Genomic DNA, 17,661 nt, shown 5'->3' with positions numbered 1-17,661 from the left:
GTACCCAACAGAAATGTGTGTATATGTTCACCAAAGACATCTGCTATAATGTTCCTAGCAGCATTATTTGTAACGTCCCAAACCTGAGAATTACCCCAATGCATATCAGTAATAAAATGAGTAAATCCAGGTACATTCACACAGTGGAATACTATACAGCAAAAAGAATGAACAAGCGAAATCCATAGACAGCACGCACCTCTTCAACATAATGTTGAGTGAAAGAAGCCAGAAACAGAGTATATTCTGTATGATTCAATTGCTATAAAGTGCAAATACAAGCCAAAGTAATCTAGGCTAGTTGAAGCCACTACTCTGCCCCCTGGAAGGAAGAAATATGAGACAGTCTTCTGGAGAGCTGGTAATATTCTGTCTCTTGATCTTAACGATGCTTCAGTTTGAGCAAAATCGTTGAAATTGTGAAATGTGCACCTATTAAACATCTACTACACATTATTAAAAACTTTCTTAATGGGGGAAAGGAGACGGGTACCTTCATGCAAATTTGCCCAATCCCCTCCTGTGAATCTCCGACCTTCCCAAACAAATAGATGTGGGCAATGGTCAACCCAGACCTAATATTCCAGCTCTGTAGAGACCAACTCTGGGTTAAAATGACCTGTGAACTTGCTTAACATATACTTACTAAAGGGCCAAATTTAGCAGATTATTTTCCTAAGTAAAGGAAGCCTGCTCAGAGATAAGTGTACTTTCCCCCTTTGAGAAGTCAAAACTACAAATTATTTTAACTTGACATCATCTGAACAACAACAACAAAAGGTCATAGTCTTTTCTCCACCAGATGATCCCTTATAAATGAGTTAAAATCATTGCTGCTTCTTAATTTCATCTCTCTTTAATTCCACAGTAGAGTTTAATACATAAAATATACGTTGTGGAATTATATGTATTAATGTTTTAATAATAGTATAATGAAGTTATAAACTCATCAAAACAAAAGAAGAACGGCTGCTCCCACGAATGCCTCAACCTGAAGTGAGGCTCTGGCTTTACCAAAAGAGGGTACAGGGACGGGGAGGGGGAAGAGAGACCGTAGGGGACAGACACACGGACCAGCCGGGTGGATATGAACTGCGGGGGAGGGATGCAAATGTAGACGGGCTGGGGGACCAAGGGCCGTTATAGAGGGGTGGCCGACGCCCTGCTGTAGGAAAGACGCTGCCGCCCTTGCTCTGGGCCAAGTCGTTCAGGCCAAAGCGCGGTGGCCTGTGGGGTGTGGGAATGGGGGGAGGGCGGATACTCGTGGGGACAGAAGGCGGGGCTTCAGAGGCCACACTTTGGCCCCCGGGGCCGCCGCCCACACCTGCAGCACAGCCGCGAACCGGCGCGTCACTCCCAACGGAAACGCCGTGCAGCCCGGGCGTCTGGCGAGGTGCGCGCCTCCTGGCCCCCGCTAGGACGCTTCGCCGCTCAGGCTCAGACGCCCGCATCTCTCCGCCGAGTGGGGGTTGGGGATACGGCGGCACCTACCGGGATCTGCGACTCGAGCCACCGAAGACCACATCCCCGCCCGGACGGCGCCCCGGGGCCACAGGCACGGAGGGTCCAAGCGAAACCGGGGAGGCGGGAGGCGCTCCGCCGACTCGACAGCGCGTCCCAGGTCAGTGTGAGGCCCTGGCTGTGCGAGCGCTACTTAGGGAAACTTTGGTTTGCGTGTTGGCTGCTGGGAGGAGGGCGCAGCCCGGGCCCAGCGGCCTCCGTGCGCCCTGCCCGGTAAGCTCAGGCCCTGGGAGCCGGCACCTCCCGCGCACCCTGACTCTTCAGAGACCTGGCGCCCACTGAAGGCCTTCGGGGTGCAGGGCCCTGTCCAGAGACTCTGCCCCACCATTCCGGGCGCGCTCCACGGAGCCCATTCTCGCGCCTCCCGCAATCCCCGCCGGTTCTTGGCTCGGGCTTTGCGGCGGCGCGGTCTTGGACCCCGCCGGCATGCGGGTTTCGCCTTCTTCTCGGCCTTGCAGCGCTGGGGACGTGATGAGGGTAGCCGGCGGCCGCGGGATGTCTGAGAGGATCCGGGGCAGGGGCCTCGCGGGCGCGGGTCCGCGCCGCAGCGGGAGCGGCGCGCGCTCGGCCGCAAGAGCGCGCGGGTCGGAGGGGCGGACTTGGACGTGTCTCCGCAGGTGTCTCCGGCCGCCTGGCGGCGGCAGGTGCAGCCTGAGCGCGGGGGGCGGGCCAGAGGGGCCTACGGAGCCGTTTGCAGCCACTGTCTCCACAAGTGCGAGCCACACAGGTGCGGGCAGCCGGGTCCCCGGAGCTGTTGGGGACGCAGAGCTTTGGCACCAGGACCTCAGTACTCTTGTCGGAGAACTGGGGTCCAGAGGCGCGCCTGCCCCAGCATGGGGGCAATGGCTGCTCCCATCGGGCGTGCTATTTCCCAAAGGAGGGCCGTATCCTCCGGGCGGGAGGTGTGGGGACCGCTCCGCAGCGGCTCTGGGCAGAACCCCCTTCTCGTGGATGGCGATCGCCTCAGCCCTCCAGCTGTGCCTTGGCTCCGAGACGAGGCGACGAAACGCGCACCCCGCCCCCATCGGTGTCCCGATGTTGTCGCCCCAGTCACCTTCCTTTGCCCTTCTCCGACAGCACCTCGGGCTCGCTCCCTCCCTGCTCTCAGGAAAAGCTGAGCCAGCGAGGACTGTGAAGACGCTGCCAGAATCCTCAGCAGGCTAGAAATCCCATCACCTTGGTTCCCTGAGACTTGGAGGTATAGGTTGGCGTGTCTTTATGTGTGTGCGCTGGGAAGGGGGGTGTGTGTCTCAGAGACATGTGGGAGTGCAGCTCCCCCAGGGCCCAGCCCCAGGGCCCTGGGGGACAGCTGAAGTAACTAGAAGTAAGCAGCCCTTTTGGGTACGTGTGGGAAAGACAGCAAACCTCACTAGCTACTCCTCCCTCTTGGGCAGTTTCTAAATATTTCTTTCAAGCTGGTGCCAAGAACACTTTTCCTGGCAAGTCACTATGTTTCCCGGGACAGTCTCAGCTGCATCTTTTGTTCTGACTCTGACCCTTTCCTTGCATGGGGAGAAGACATCTATTTTGCTTGTGGCAGGCAGGCTTGCCTCGTTCCAGGTGCAGCTGGCCTCCGCATCCTGGCCTGGGCTGCCCACTACAACTCTGGACTTTTCTCAGACCTGTCTGGGAAGGGTAGGACAGCAGACCTCCAGTACCTGACCTGTTCTAACTCAAGGCTGTACCCTTCTCTGAGCCTGTGGGCTCCCTTTGCCCCTCTCTAGGCGTGGCAGGTGTCTCTGCCCTTCACTCCTGTGTGGGAGAGTTGAGCATCAGGTGGCCTGGAGGTGATGACGGAGACAGCTTGGTGGGAGCCTGAGGCAGGGATTGATAGCTAATAGGTGGTGGGACTGGGATGAAGAATGAAGAGTTTGTCACAGATTCTTTCCGAGCGTGCACGGGAAGCACCCCCTATTGGGAGTGGAGCCTGGAATCTTATTAACAAACTCACCATGTGATCTTATGCCCACAGAAGGTGGAGAACCTGTTGGTATAGGCACATTAGCCCCCATTCTCAGACCCCATTAGCCCAGAGCATTCACGTTTAGGGATAATATGTTTAGAACCTGACATTGTTGAATTCCTAGCTGGCAAATATATTAGGATCTTCTAAAATCCTCACAGTCATCTTCAGTAAAGTAGGTATTATCCCCACTTTAAGAATGAGGAAACAGAAGCTCAAAGGAACAGCTTCTCAGGAGCTGGTAACTTGGGAGGAGACAGAGCCCCAGGCTTTGATACACAGTCTGCTGCCTCCTCTGGTCCCCTTGTGGGCAGCACAAAGACAGGGCATCCTGGGGCAAAGGTGAGGGGCTGAACTTTGAACTTGAAACCCATTTGTTGATTTCCACCCCCTTGCTGCCCTGCCCCACCATGGCCAGATAAGTAACTTTTTGGGAGGGAGCATACATCCTATCTGGAGGTGGAGTAAGAGGCTCAGAGGAAAATAAAATTTCTTTCTGAATGACAGGAAAACTGGGGGTGGCTTGGGGAGAAAAAGTCACGGGCAACACCAAGCCTATCATCTCCAAGATAGCTTTTAAAGCACCTCGGCCCACGTGGCACTGCCATGTTAGAGACCACACAAATTAGGTACTCAAAACAGAACCCTACTTTGTAAGAAGCAAGGAGACATAAGAGAAGGGACACAGGAACATCTAGTTAAGTCCTGGCAAGCAGGTGAGTAAGAGAAAGGGTACCTTTCCCTCCTCAGCCACCTCATCTGCACAGAATGGGGCAGACCAGGTGAGTGCTGCAGCCTTTCCAGCCGCAGCAGTCCTTGCAGGGTAGACTGCTTCCTGCACACACACACACACACACACACACACACACACACACACACACCCCCCACACTGGATTGCCGTGCACAGAATCCACTCCAGACACTTTGCAGAGTCATAATCAGTGAAATATGATTAACTGCACAAACACTGTGGGGATGTCTGTCTTAACAAGGAATTAAAAAACTAGACTCCAAATGGGAGAGATGTGTGGAACAAATTATAGGTATTTATGTAGCTCTGAATAGCTTTGATTTCCTTTAGTAGGAACTGACAGCTGGCTGACAGAAAACTCATCCAGGGAGAGAAAAGACATGTGAAGTATGAAATTTTGAATAATGTTTTCAGGTAACTTTCTATTTCCATGTGGAGTGGGTGTCTGGAGGGGTGAATGTAGTTATGGCTTGAATTGCTTCATTTATCGACAGATATTTTTAATAGGGCTCATAATTCTAAGATCCAGTGCTTTTTACTTCTTTTTCCTGCCTTCCAGTCCCGTGGTAGCTGGGAATTTCACCAGTCTTCTCTTGTTTTCAGCACACGGCTTCCAAGGTTGGAGCCTACCTGATCAATCTGTTCAGAGAATGAATCTTTGTTTTCTTGCCTAAGAGAGTGGTTGTCTGCTTGGGGTGGGGTAAAGTTCTGGGGGTCCGGTTGTTCTATCCAACCATCCTGTCATGTTCAGCCCCGTGCCTCATTGCCACTTTCGGTGTCGTTTGGAACCTCCATGTCCTAAGCTTCCAGAGTCCTGTGGGTAAGCTGGCTTCCTTCTCATGGGGGCCACCTCCCGGGGGCTTTATGTTGTAGCCTCTGCTATGCTAAGGCAGTTTACCACGCCACCACCCGCCTCTGTCTCCACAGCTTGTTTGAAATTGATCATCTGATATCTCTCTTCCAGTTTTCTGTGTTCTTCAGAATAGATATCTTTTAAAAAAAATAACTAAACTGTAATTTTAGTGGGGCCTTGGGAGATGGAGAGAGGCACTAAAAGAGTAGAGCAATATGCCATGATGAATTACAAGCAAAGTTAAAGACATTCTAATTTTAAAATCAAAAGCAATTTATCCAGCTGTTTAATAATTAACATCTTATAATAATGAAGAAATTATTGTATTTGGAAATTATAAGGAAAATGCACTTAAAGGATATCTTTTTCCATAGTTCACTTATTAGGTTCCATTTATATTTACAAACCATTATTTACAGATTCTAAAAAAACAACATTTTAAATATTTTATGTTATTTAAATAGTCTGTGGATTAGAGACATGATAAAAATAAAAGATGGCTAAATTCTGAGATAAAAATTTTAAAAAGAAGGGCTTCCCTGGTGGCGCAGTGGCTGAGAGTCCGCCTGCCGATGCTGGGGACACGGGTTCGTGCCCCGGTCTGGGAAGATCCCACATGCCGCGCAGCGGCTGGGCCTGTGAGCCATGGCTGCTGGGCCTGCGCGTCCGGAGCCTGTGCTCCGCAGCGGGAGAGGCCACAACAGTGAGAGGCCCGCGTACCGCAAAAATAAAAAAAAATTTAAAAAGAAGAACACCGTGAGTATGAAGGCACAACAGGAAAGTCTTTTTCTAGATGTTGTCTGATTTCATTACCAGCCCCCAGGGGACGAACGTTTCATGATTGTCTTCCACAGATGGGGAACTCAAGACTCGGAGTGGCTGAGAGATTTGACCAGGCATACAGCTAGTAATTAGGAGAGTCAGGATGGAAATCTGGGTCTACCTGACTTTCAAACTTTCTCCAGTTGAACTGCTCTCTGTTTGGAAGGTATAACTGAACTGGGGAATCATTTATAAGCTAGATTATGAGTCTGACTGAATGTTAATACAGTATTAGCACTAGGTGCCCAGTAAGGATGTTTCACAGGAGGACACAGAAGGCGGGCACATTTCTGAACTAGGATCATTGTAGGCTAGAGAGGTGGTTTTCATCCCAGGTGGGGCTTACCTCTATGAAGAGTAAATAAATCAACTCAATATCGGCATTTTTGATGTGCGAATGGATGAGGTGAGATAAGAGAATGGACTGAAAGAGGGTGAAGGCATGAAGACAAGGGGATTATTCCAATAAAGTACCGATTACAAAATGAGACACCAGGAAACCTAACATGTATACACATGGAAGATAAAGTACCTGATAACGTTTTTTTCTGAAAAATTTAATGCTTAAACAATTCAGAATTGCTCTATTAAATGTTAACAATTTAAAAAGTGAGCCATCCAGTGGGCCTTAGAAGTCTTTATAATGAGCAAAGCGTAAGCCTTTGTTGTTTGTGCTTGACAGCCCTGCAGTACTAAGGGGCGAGGTCTGCCTACGGCCTCACGGTAGATATATTCGCTAGTTGCCACTGGCTAGTGGTGTCACTGCCCAGCTTCCCTGAGGCCCTGGAGCCCATAGCACCCTCCCTTTCCACAGGACCAGGGCGGGGCCACTGCCCCCCTCAGGCATCGCAGCCAGCCCCCCTTTTTCTCCCAGAACCTCCTGATGCCAAGTGTGGGAGGGAAAGTTATGGCAGGAAGTGGCCAGGTTTAGCACTGTGGAGAAAGATCTTTACATGAGGATAAGTGAAAAGGTTTGAATGTCTTTCCAAAAGATTCTTTTAAGACTTTTTTTTAAAAGAACATTGGCCCGCATACTAGAAGCTATATGAAAGTTTAATATTGAAATCTGGTATCTGGCAACTGGTTCTCATTTGAATATCTGTTTATCAAATGCTACTTTTGGTCAAAGGTGCGTTTACATGATTGATACTGTTATCTCTTCTTGAATGGCAGTTCTATATTTTATATTATGTTCCAGTTCATTTCTATAAGTCTCTTTGCTTTATTAAACCTATTTGTATATGAAAAATGCTAAAAGAAGGTTTCTTTTGTGATCACTGTCTCATGTGAGCTCTTTGCAGATGTTTCGCATTCAGAATAAACCTCAGTTGGGACCCAATCTGTCAACCAACCCTAAATTCCTAGGTTGCTGAGTTGCAGGTATGTCTGGCTCTGGAATAGCTTTTTTAGAATGTTGCACGGGGGACAAAAATCATATATTTCATGTGTTAACTTTTATTATATTTATGGATGTATATATCTAGTGGTTGTTCTTTGCTTAACATCATGAATGAAACTAAAGTGGAAACGAATAAGAATATTCTTTTGAATATTGCTTATCAGGAGCTGACTAGCTGAAATTCCTTGAAAGTCTAGGCGTAAATACTATTGATAACACCACAAAAAGTGATTTATGTTGTGAAAACTAAGACTTACTATGGCTCTTTATAAATTTTAATTATGAAACATTCTTACATAAATGCTATGTTCTTTTTTGTGTACATGTCCCATTTTACAAAAGAGAATAGTAATATCATACAGGCGAGTACATGAAATATATACTGTTTGAAGAAGAATAATAAAACGGACACCTATATACACACCTGAAACAGAACAGAACATTACCTGAACCTTAAAAGCCTCTGTGTGTCCCTCCCAAATTGCATTGTTCTCCTTAACCCTCACCAAGAGGTAACTTAGTCTTGACTATTGTGTAAATCATTCCTTTGTTTTTTTGTTTTCTGAGTTTCCCACTTGCATGTGATCCTTAAGTAAATTAATTGTTTATTTTTGCAAAACTGGGTAGAAAGCACAAAATTGGATGAATAAAGGAAGATCAATATTAACAATATATGGTAAAAGTTCTCAGGAGAACATAAGTTGAACAGTCTCTGGATCTGAGTACAGCTCAGCATTCCTGAGCATTTACAAGAGCCACTCTGGGCAAGGTCATGAGTGAGTCCTGGGAAACATGGGGCTTACCACGATAGGGCTTCTGGCGGGCTGCAGTGTAGAGCAGATAGTGGATATGCAAAAGCAATGGGTTTTGAGTCTTTCTCCTCCTAAGCTCACCATGACTTATCCCCAGATCTCAGAGTAGGTCAAAGTAGAACATTTGAGTAGGGCTGAAACGAGTGCCAGTGGCTGCCCCAGAAAGCAGGGTACGGAGGGGAGAGCAGAGATGTGGTCAGGACAAAGCAAGTCATTTAAAGAACTGAGATCAGGCTTACCTGGGCATTTGGTCCTCAGTTAACAAGATGGTAAAATGGCAGTATGATCTCAGAGAGGATGTCTGTGCACATCCATTATCCTGGCATCTCCTCTCACCATCTTCTTGGGGATTTTCGGTGCCTTTCCTCTATGATGATCTCCAGATCTCGTTTCTTCTTTCTTGTTCCACCATTTCATCTTGATAGAATATATTCTTCAGTAGATTCTTGAGAGTGTATCCCAATTCTTGGCTGATGGTTTGGCTAGCTAGAGAATTCTAAGCTGGGAATCATTTTGCCTTCAGATTTAAAAAAATATTCCTCCGTTGCCTAAATCTTCTCTGTTCTCAGTGTTCTGGAAATACAACCATGTGCCATGGTCAGGGTCTGTCTTCATCCATTGTGCTATGGTCTCTTTGGGCCCTTTCAATTTGGGAACTCATGTCCCTCATGTCTAAAAAATTTTCTTGATCTTATTCATCATTTCCTCTCCTGCTCACCCCTTTCTCTACCCCCACTATTGTCTCTTGCAAGAACTTCTATTAGTTGGATCTTGGATTTCCTGATCTTGTCCCCTAATTTTCTTGGTTTTTTTTCTCTCTATCCTTTTTGCTTGACTGTGTTAGAGATTTTTATCAATGTTATTATTCAACCCTTCTATTGAGTTTTGCAATTTGTATCATGTTTTTATCTTTTGAGAGCTTTTTATGATCTCTGAATATTCTTTTTAATAGACTCTTATCCCTGTTTCATGGTTACAACATCTTATCCCTTTGAGGATAATGAGTTTTTGAAGGTTCCATTTTTTGGACTAATATCTGTCTTCTCCAAGTTGATTTTTCTATTCTGCTCTCTGTCTTTAATGTAAGAGGCTTTTTTGTTTTCATGCTCATGATTAAAGGGCTTGGATTAAAAACCTAATGTGAAGCTTTTTCACTAGTGACCTTTTTTTTAAATTTTTTTATTTTATTTATTTTTGGCTGTGTTGGGTCTTCGTTTCTGTGCGAGGGCTTTCTCTAGTTGTGGCAAGTGGGGGCCACTCTTCATCGCGGTGCACGGGCCTCTTACTGTCGCGGCCTCTCTTGTTGTGGAGCATAGGCTCCAGACGCGTAGGCTCAGTAGTTGTGGCTCACGGGCCTAGTTGTTCCGCGGCATGTGGGATCTTCCCAGACCAGGGCTTGAACCCGTGTCCCCTGCATTGGCAGGCAGACTCTCAACCACTGCGCCACCAGGGAAGCCCCATGAGTGACCTTTAAGCCACACTGTGGGATGATCTGGGTGGCATGTTGGGGAATCCCTGTGATCAGTACTCTTAAGTATTTTCTCCTTGGTAGGTCATATTCTTGAGAGACGAGTATAGCAGTTTTCTTCTAAAGGATAAAATATGGCTGCCATCATTCTTGGAGCTGAGTTGGGGTAGAAGGCTGTGAGTCCCTTCACTCAGTGGTCAGTAAACATGCCATCACTTATTCTCCTATTTTCCTGTCCTCAAACATGCCTAGTGTCTCTCAGTCCAGAGACTCTCTGTTTCACCATTTCTGGAGAATAAACCACTGGACATCTTTTGAGGTGGGAGAGGGGCAGTCTTGTATCTCCTAGTGGCTTGGAGTGGAGGAGCACTTCTCAAACTTCAATGTGCATGCAAATCACCTGGGGATCTAGTTGAACTGTAGGCTCTGACTCAGTACATCTGGGATGGAGCCTGAGATTTTGCATATTTAACAAGTTTCAGGTAATGCTGCTTCTGCTGGTCCAAGGTAGGACCACGGCACTTCCGGAGCAAGACGTAGAGATCCAACTGCCTCTCTAACAGCTTTTCTCCTAGCCCTCCTTATTTAGCTGTACTCTCCACCCCCTAGTCATAGAGCCTCCTACTGCCCCCTCTTTCGAGGATTCTGTAGTGTACACGGGCTTAGTGCTCAACTCTGCCGCCAATGACTCGAGGCACAGCCTTTTCAGGTTGGCTCAGTCAGTTACCACTGGCCCATCTGCTTTCCGGCTTCCAAAATGTTGTCATCTTCTCTCCTTTTCCTGCTATCTTTGTGAGTTTATGTTTAAAAAAAAAAAATCTTTACTTTTAGGGGGTTTTAGGAAGGGACAAAATCAGATGTACGTGTTCTGCCACATCACCGTAAGTATAATCATCTGCTAAAATATTTTCCTGAAGTTTGGTTGTAGTATGGTGTAGAGCCTGGTTTATGATAAATAACTGCTATTTTAAGCCTCTAGGTCTTTGCACAAGGAGTGTTCTCTACTTTTCCTTTCCTCCTTTTTCTGCCTGCCAAACTCTTTCGCAGTCTTCAAGGTTTAGCTCAAATGGCTGGCCTCTGTGAAGCCCTTCCATCCTCAAACCATTAAAGTCTGTGTGTAAACTCATAACCAGCTGCTTATACAGTAACTCTTCCAAACAGCTATGTAACCTCTTCAGGGCTAAGGCCTATACCTTTGTAGCTCAGTGCCCAGCACATATTAGGAGCTTATAGCTGTTTAACAATTGAATTACTTTCTATGTGCATGTCTGTCTTTCCCTTTTTTCTTCACTTTCTTTCTGCTCTCTTTATCTCTTCTTTCCTTTAAGAAGTCATTGTATTTATTATCTATTCCAGCGGTTCCCAACCTTTTTGGCACCAGGGACCAGTTTCATGGAAGACAATTTTTCCACAGACCCTGGTAGGTGGGGAACGGTTTCAGCATGACTCAAGCGCATTACATTTATTGTGCACTTTATTTCTATCATTATTACATTGTAATATATAATGAAATAATTATACAACTCACCATAATGCAGAATCACTGGGAGCCCTGAGCTTGTTTTCCTGCAACTACATGGTCCCATCCGGGAGTGATGGGAGACAGTGACACCCGAGGTGTGTTGCTTATGTCCAGTCTACTCGGTCATCTCGTTTTGGTTGCTGTCACTGCAGAAAACCCTGCTTCACAAAGATAGGATGTTGGAAATGGAAGCAGGCTTTTCAGTGCTTTTGTGGCAATCTCAGGATATTCCTCCTTGACTTTAATCCAGAACGTATGGAGATTTGAAGTTGTTTCAAACATACTTTTAAGGCCACCGTCATTTGCAATCTCAAGCAGTTGATCCTCTTGTAGCTTGGACAAAGTCGATTCACCTGGCTTATTGACAAATGGGTCGTGGATCCATTCCTTCCCAGTTTGGGGGTCTTTTGTGGTTGGGAAGTAATGCTCAAACTCTTTTGAAAGCTGAGATAAGTGATCATGCACCAGCTGGGAGAAAGAAGGTCCTGGCTCAGTCTCTTTCAAAATCTCTGCTAATGTTTGAAACATGTCAAAAATCCTAATGTTCGCGTGTCACCCCCATAATTCCAGTTTGGCTTTGAATGTAGCTACTTTATCTGCCGACTTGAACACAGTTGTCGTTCTCCCCTGAAGTGACAGAATGAGTTCGTTGAGCGGGTTGAATACGTCACACAAGTAAGCAAGTTTTTTTTTTTTAAATAAATTTATTTATTTTTTGGCCGTGTTGGGTCTTTGTTGCTGTGCGCGGGCTTTCTCTAGTCGCAGCGAGCGGGGGCTACGCTTCATTGCGGTGTGCGGGCTTCTCATCATGGTGGCTTCTCTTTGTTTTGGAGCACGGGCTCTAGGCACGCTGGCTTCAGTAGTTGTGGCACGCGGGCTCAATAGTCGTGGCTCATGGGCTCTAGAGCGCAGGTTCAGTAGTTGTGGCACACAGGCTTAGTTGCTCTGCAGCATGTGGGATCTTCCTGGACCAGGGCTCGAACCTGTGTCCCCTGCACTGGAAGGCAGATTCCCAACCACTGTGCCACTAGGGAAGCCCAAGTAACCAAGTTTTGCGACCCGTTCTGTGTCATTGAAATGTGCTGCCAGTGGTAACTGTTTTTCTAAAAGAAATCTCTGGAGCGGCTCTCAGAACTCAAAAACTCTGGCCAGTGATCTACCTTTAGAAAGCCATCTCACTTCTGTGTATAAGAAAAGACTTGTGTACTCTGCGTCCATCTCCTCATAGAGCTGTGCGAACAGACATGAGTTAAGGGCATGTACTTTAATGTGGTTGATAATTTTAATCACATCCTGTGAAATGTTGTTAAGTTCAGGTGACATTTTTCGGCTAGCCAGCATTTCTCTAGGGATGACACAGTGCATAGACTCACATTCAGAAGCGACCTCTTTGACCTGAGTAGTGAAACCAGAAAGCCGTCCAGTCATGGCAGCCGCTCTGTCTGTACATATGCCAACACAAAATGACCAATTCAGTTTTCCTGATATGCAGTCATTCAAAGAGTTGAATAGTTCTGCAGCTGTGGTGTTGGTTGGCAAAAAAAAGTGCACATAACATATCATGCACATCCTCCTGAAAATATATCACACGAAAACAAGCATTGTTGCCTTGTTGTCAACATCGGTAGACTTGTCAACCTGGATTGCATACTACAGTGACTCATTAAGCCTAACAATTGTGCCTCAGTATCCTCTGCTATTTCATCAGTTCATCTAGTTATGGTGCTGGCCGAAAGAGGAACACATGCCACCTTTTGAACTGCAGCCTCTCCTAAAAGTTCATGACAAATGTCCTTAGCAGCAGGCAGGATCAACTCTTCACTAATAGTAAAGGACTTCTTAGCTTTAGCGATGCCGTTAACCACTAAGAATGATGCTTTCAGTGCAGACAAATTTGATGAAGTGGTGGCCTTCAATAATTGCTTCTGTTCTTCGTGTTCACGTTTTATTCTTTTGAAAAAGTCCAAAGGCTTGTCTTTTAATGCAGGGTGCTTGGTCTCCATGTGGCGAAGCAGTTTTGAAGGTTTCATGGCTTCCTTGGATAGCCAGTCACCACATATTATACAGAGAGGGCTTGAAGAATGTGAATCACCTGTTGCAGTGAACCTGTAATTTAAGTAGGACTCTTGGTATTTTCTTTTAAATGCAGCTTTCTTTTTGCTGGCAGTCTTAAGAGTCTTCTGCTGTCTCATCATTGTGTCTTTTCCCCTCTTCAAAGAAGCTCTCCAGCAACGTTTGTTTTTTACTTAATTTGGCTAGGATTATCTTGCGAGCTTACCAAAACTGAGTGAGACAAGTGTGCGGTGCAGGAAAGAGGTGCAGACGGAAGTGGTAAATAAAATAATGGGTGGGCCACACATGGACTAAAATAAGTATCAGATTCTGACTTAAAGCCTGCCACCAGATGCAGCTGTACAATTGAAGTACATCAACTCACTTGCCACTATAAAGCCTGCCACCAGATGCAGCCTAATTGTCACTTGCCACTCACTGATGGGGTTTTGATATGAGTCTGCAAGCAACTGATTTATTATGGTCTCTGTGCAGTCAAACCTCTCTGTTAATGATAATCTGTATTTGCAGCCGCTCCCCAGTGCCAGCATCACTGCCTCAGTTCCACCTCAGATCATGAGGCATTAGATTCTCACAAGGAGCATGCAACCTAGATCCCTCGCATGCACAGTTCAGAGTAGGGTTCACACTCCTATGAGAATCTAAAGCCGCCGCTCATCTGACGGGAGGCGGAGCTCAGGCGGTAATGTGAGCGATGGGGAGCTGCAGTAAACAGATGAAGCTTCGTTTGCTTGCCTGCCGCGCACCTCCTGCTGTGTGACCTGCTTCCTAACAGGCCACAGCACAGACTGGTACTGGTCCGTGGCCCGGGGATTGGGGATCCCTTATCTATTCTACTATACAATAGAAATCCGTGTCCCATATTCTTATTTAAAAGTAAATGAGTAGAGTAAATAATACTTCTTGATTTCTCAAAGCTACACAATTCAATGAAATAGATCTAAATGTTATACAAACTTTTATTTGATTTTTCTCCCCAGCTCTAAGGACTGTTACAAGACTAACATTTCCTTGGCTCTCGATAAAGACATAATTCTTATCACCTAATGAAATTATCTGTTGAATAAGTTTAAATCTAAATTTTTATTTATGTATTTATTTATTTATTGGCCATGCCGCATGACTTGTGGGATATTAGTTCCCCAACCAGGGATTGAACCCAGGCCCTCAGCAGTGAGAGCACAGAGCCCTAACCATTGGACCGCCAGGGAAATCCTGAATCTAAATTATTTAAATAAATTAAACATAAATAATTTTCAGTTTTAATGATAATAAAATGTTTTTAAAGTCTGTATGTCTTCACTTGTTTCTAGCCTAGAAAACTTTTTTGGAGCAACTGTCAAAATTTAACTCAATAGTATGTTGCTAACCTAGTCAGTGGACAATTTAAGTAATGGAATCAAGAAAACTGCATAATCTCATGCTCACCATTCCTATCGCAGTGTGAATTCCAGACATTATATCAGTTGTTTTAACATCTTGTAGTCCAAATATTTTTCATCCTTTAAAAGAAACATCGAAATACCCCTCAAATTGAAAATTTAGATCTTAATTGCATTATTTAACTGAAAAGCATGTTTAAGTAATTAATACTAAGAAGTTTTTTGTATTAAGCTATCGTAAACATACTCTATTTTAGTTGATTCAGTTGCAGTTACACAGAATTTTGGCTTTTTTGCTTAAATTTGCATTTTAATATTATTTAAAAAATATTTTTCACAGGTGGAAACTAAGTGGATTATTGTTTAATTGATGTGGGATTTAGAGAAGTACTAGGCTAGTGTTATGTCATAAATAGTCAATGAAGATTTTGGGAAAGTAAATTTTAGTTCGAGCTTCCCTAAAGGTTGTTACTCTTTTAAATTTTTCAAATTTTTCTCTATATTAATAACACAATCTTATTTATGCCTTCTTTATACATATTTCAGACATTAATTGTGAATAACAACATGAATATAAATTGGGACATTGATTCAGGCTAATCTTTTGTTCTTCATCTTCTTTGCTAACCAGGTATTGATTCTGACTTTTGAAGATGGATGAAGGTATAGAAATTTCCAGTGATGGAAATTCCCTGATCAAAGCGGTCCATCAGAGCCGGCTTCGCCTTACAAGACTCTTGCTGGAAGGCGGCGCCTACATTAATGAGAGCAATGACCGAGGGGAAACACCTTTAATGATTGCTTGTAAGACCAGACATGTTGATCACCAGAGCGTCAGTAAAGCCAAAATGGTTAAATACCTATTAGAAAACAATGCTGATCCCAACATACAGGACAAATCCGGGAAAACTGCTTTGATGCATGCTTGCTTAGAAAAAGCTGGTCCTGAAGTTGTTTCTTTGCTCCTAGAGAGTGGGGCTGACCTCAGCTTGCAAGACCACTCTAGTTACTCGGCCCTTGTTTATGCTGTTAATTCGGAAGACAGAGAGACCCTGAAAGTCCTACTTAGTGCTTGCAAGGCAAAAGGGAAAGAGGTCATTATCATAATGACAGCAAAATCGCCCTGTGGCAGGCACACGACCAAACAGTACTTAAATATGCCTCCTGTGGATATGGATGGGTGTTATTCCCCAGCCACCTGTGCCACTCCTTCAGCAATAGACCTAAAAACAGCCTCATTGCCACTATCACATTCTTCTGAAACTGAAATGACACTTTTTGCCTGTAAAGATCTGGAACCCACAGGAAGCAGTGATGATATGGGGGACCCAAGCTCCCCCTTGAGGAAGCCTTGCGTGGCCCCTAACGGGCCGAAGCTACCTCAGGCTCCACACTGGATCAAGAGTGCCCCCTCATTAAAGCACCAGAACAGAGTGGCCTCCTTACAAGAGGAGCTCCAGGATATTACTCCAGAGGAAGAATTATCCTACAAAACCACTGGGCTGGCCCTTTCCAAGCGATTCATCACTAGGCACCAAAGTATTGACATAAAAGACACTGCACATTTGTTAAGAGCCTTTGACCAGGCCAGCTCAAGAAAGATGTCATCTGAGGAAATAAATTATCAATCATTTTTTTCAGAAGGAAATCAGCAATGCGTTGGCATCCCAGTTGACCGGGACCCAGACTCTAACCAGACAATATTTACTTCCACCTTAAGAAGTATAGTTCAAAAAAGAAACTCAGGAGCAAATCACTATAGCTCTGATTCCCAGCTCGCAGCTGGTCTCATCCCTGCAACTTTAGATGATGGCAAAACACTTATAGGAAAGAAAAAGATCCTCTCACCATCTTCTTCTTTGTTGTCAGGATCCAAAGAATTGTTGGAGAATATCCCACCAGGTCCCCTGAGCAGGAGAAATCATGCCCTTTTAGAAAGGCGTGGCTCGGGAGCTTTCCCTTTAGATCACAGCATTACACAAACCAGACCAGGATTTCTGCCACCCTTAAATGTGAATCCTCACCCTCCCATCTCAGATATCAATGTCAGCAACAAGATTTCCAGCCTTCTTTCTTGTGGTCAAAAAATGCTTATGCCAACAGTTCCTATTTTCCCCAAAGAATTCAAAAGTAAAAAAATGTTGTTAAGGAGACAATCATTGCAAACAGAACAAATTAAGCAATTAGTAAATTTTTAAGAGACGGCTAGAAAATACATTTTGTTCACATGTCTATACCAGAGAAATATGGAACTAGAGAAGAAAATTCAAACGTTCATCCTTTTAAATCTTTTAAGTGGTTAGTCCATAATAGTTAGGGGTATCAAAATGTACTGTGTATCATCATATTAGGCACTGTGGATATACAAATAATAGATAGCTTTTGCTAAGGGAATTCTCTCAAACAAAATTAAAACTATTTTTTTCAAAACCTTCAATATTTAACAACCTTCATGTGGTCCAAGTTTTTAATTTAAACAAAAATAAGCAAAGAAAGAAGGTCACATATGTTGGTGATAACTTAAAAAATTTCAGATTTGCCAAATATTTTATTAGGAAACATTGTGTTCAAATCAATTTTTAAAAAGCATTTCATGATTGTAATTTTCCATGATGCCAACAGCATAAAAGAAAACATAAACAGCTATAAAGTGTTCTATGATCAATAAGCCTAAGCTACAAAGAAAGAATGAACTAATTCTTGAAAAATGTTGACTGCAGGTAGGTGACAATCTAATTAACATTTTAAAAGGTCAACCATTATAGTAGATGAGGCAGCTATATGTGTTGTCAGCTTAATAAGTGTCAAAAATGGCAGATCCGAGTTTTATAAGCTAGTAATAATGTGTCAAGTGTTTCTGTGCTGTTTTTTGCTTTTCTTTGTTTTTTAATGTTATTTATGGAATTCTTCCTTCTCCATATCCTTTAATTCCTGTTATTGTTTTTTGAAGCTTATTCATAGGTTCCCAATAACAAGATAATACAAAATTTAAAAAGCATTTCTCATTTTCTTATTATCAAAGTGTTCTTGTCTTTTTAAAGACAACCAAAAAAAAAAGTTTGGGATTTATCATAAATAGAAACTAAATGCTTGCT

At 44.3% G+C, this 17,661-nt stretch overlaps 2 protein-coding genes across 4 annotated transcripts; both read left to right on the top strand.

The window, feature by feature from the left end:
- The first annotated feature begins 1,187 nt into the window (after positions 1 to 1,187).
- Positions 1,188 to 7,236, top strand: LOC307184598 (uncharacterized protein). Of its 3 annotated transcripts, none has more exons than XM_079918212.1 (4): positions 1,188 to 1,621; positions 2,599 to 2,719; positions 4,566 to 4,649; positions 7,212 to 7,236. In XM_079918212.1, the coding sequence occupies exons 1-2, from the start codon at positions 1,243 to 1,245 to the stop codon at positions 2,637 to 2,639; spliced, it is 420 nt and encodes a 139-aa protein (XP_079774338.1). In that variant the 5' UTR covers positions 1,188 to 1,242; the 3' UTR covers positions 2,640 to 2,719; positions 4,566 to 4,649; positions 7,212 to 7,236. The 3 variants fall into 3 exon arrangements, with proteins under 3 accessions (XP_079774338.1, XP_079774340.1, XP_079774339.1); XM_079918214.1 differs by lacking the exon at positions 7,212 to 7,236 and adding an exon at positions 5,943 to 6,050 and having other exon boundaries at positions 4,569 to 4,649; XM_079918213.1 differs by lacking the exon at positions 7,212 to 7,236 and adding an exon at positions 5,943 to 6,050.
- On the top strand, positions 7,234 to 16,764 carry ANKRD34B (ankyrin repeat domain 34B; the record flags this gene model as incomplete). Its single annotated transcript, XM_079918211.1, has 3 exons — positions 7,234 to 7,290; positions 10,946 to 11,009; positions 15,198 to 16,764. Exon 3 carries the CDS (start codon positions 15,220 to 15,222, stop codon positions 16,762 to 16,764), a length of 1,545 nt encoding a protein of 514 aa, XP_079774337.1. The 5' UTR covers positions 7,234 to 7,290; positions 10,946 to 11,009; positions 15,198 to 15,219.
- Positions 16,765 to 17,661: the final 897 nt, after the last annotated feature.

This window comes from Stenella coeruleoalba, assembly GCF_951394435.1.
Source record: "Stenella coeruleoalba genome assembly, chromosome: 3".
NCBI lineage: Eukaryota > Metazoa > Chordata > Mammalia > Artiodactyla > Delphinidae > Stenella > Stenella coeruleoalba.
The sequence above is the reverse complement of the archived record's forward strand: the minus strand, read 5'-3'. Positions and strand labels throughout refer to the sequence as shown.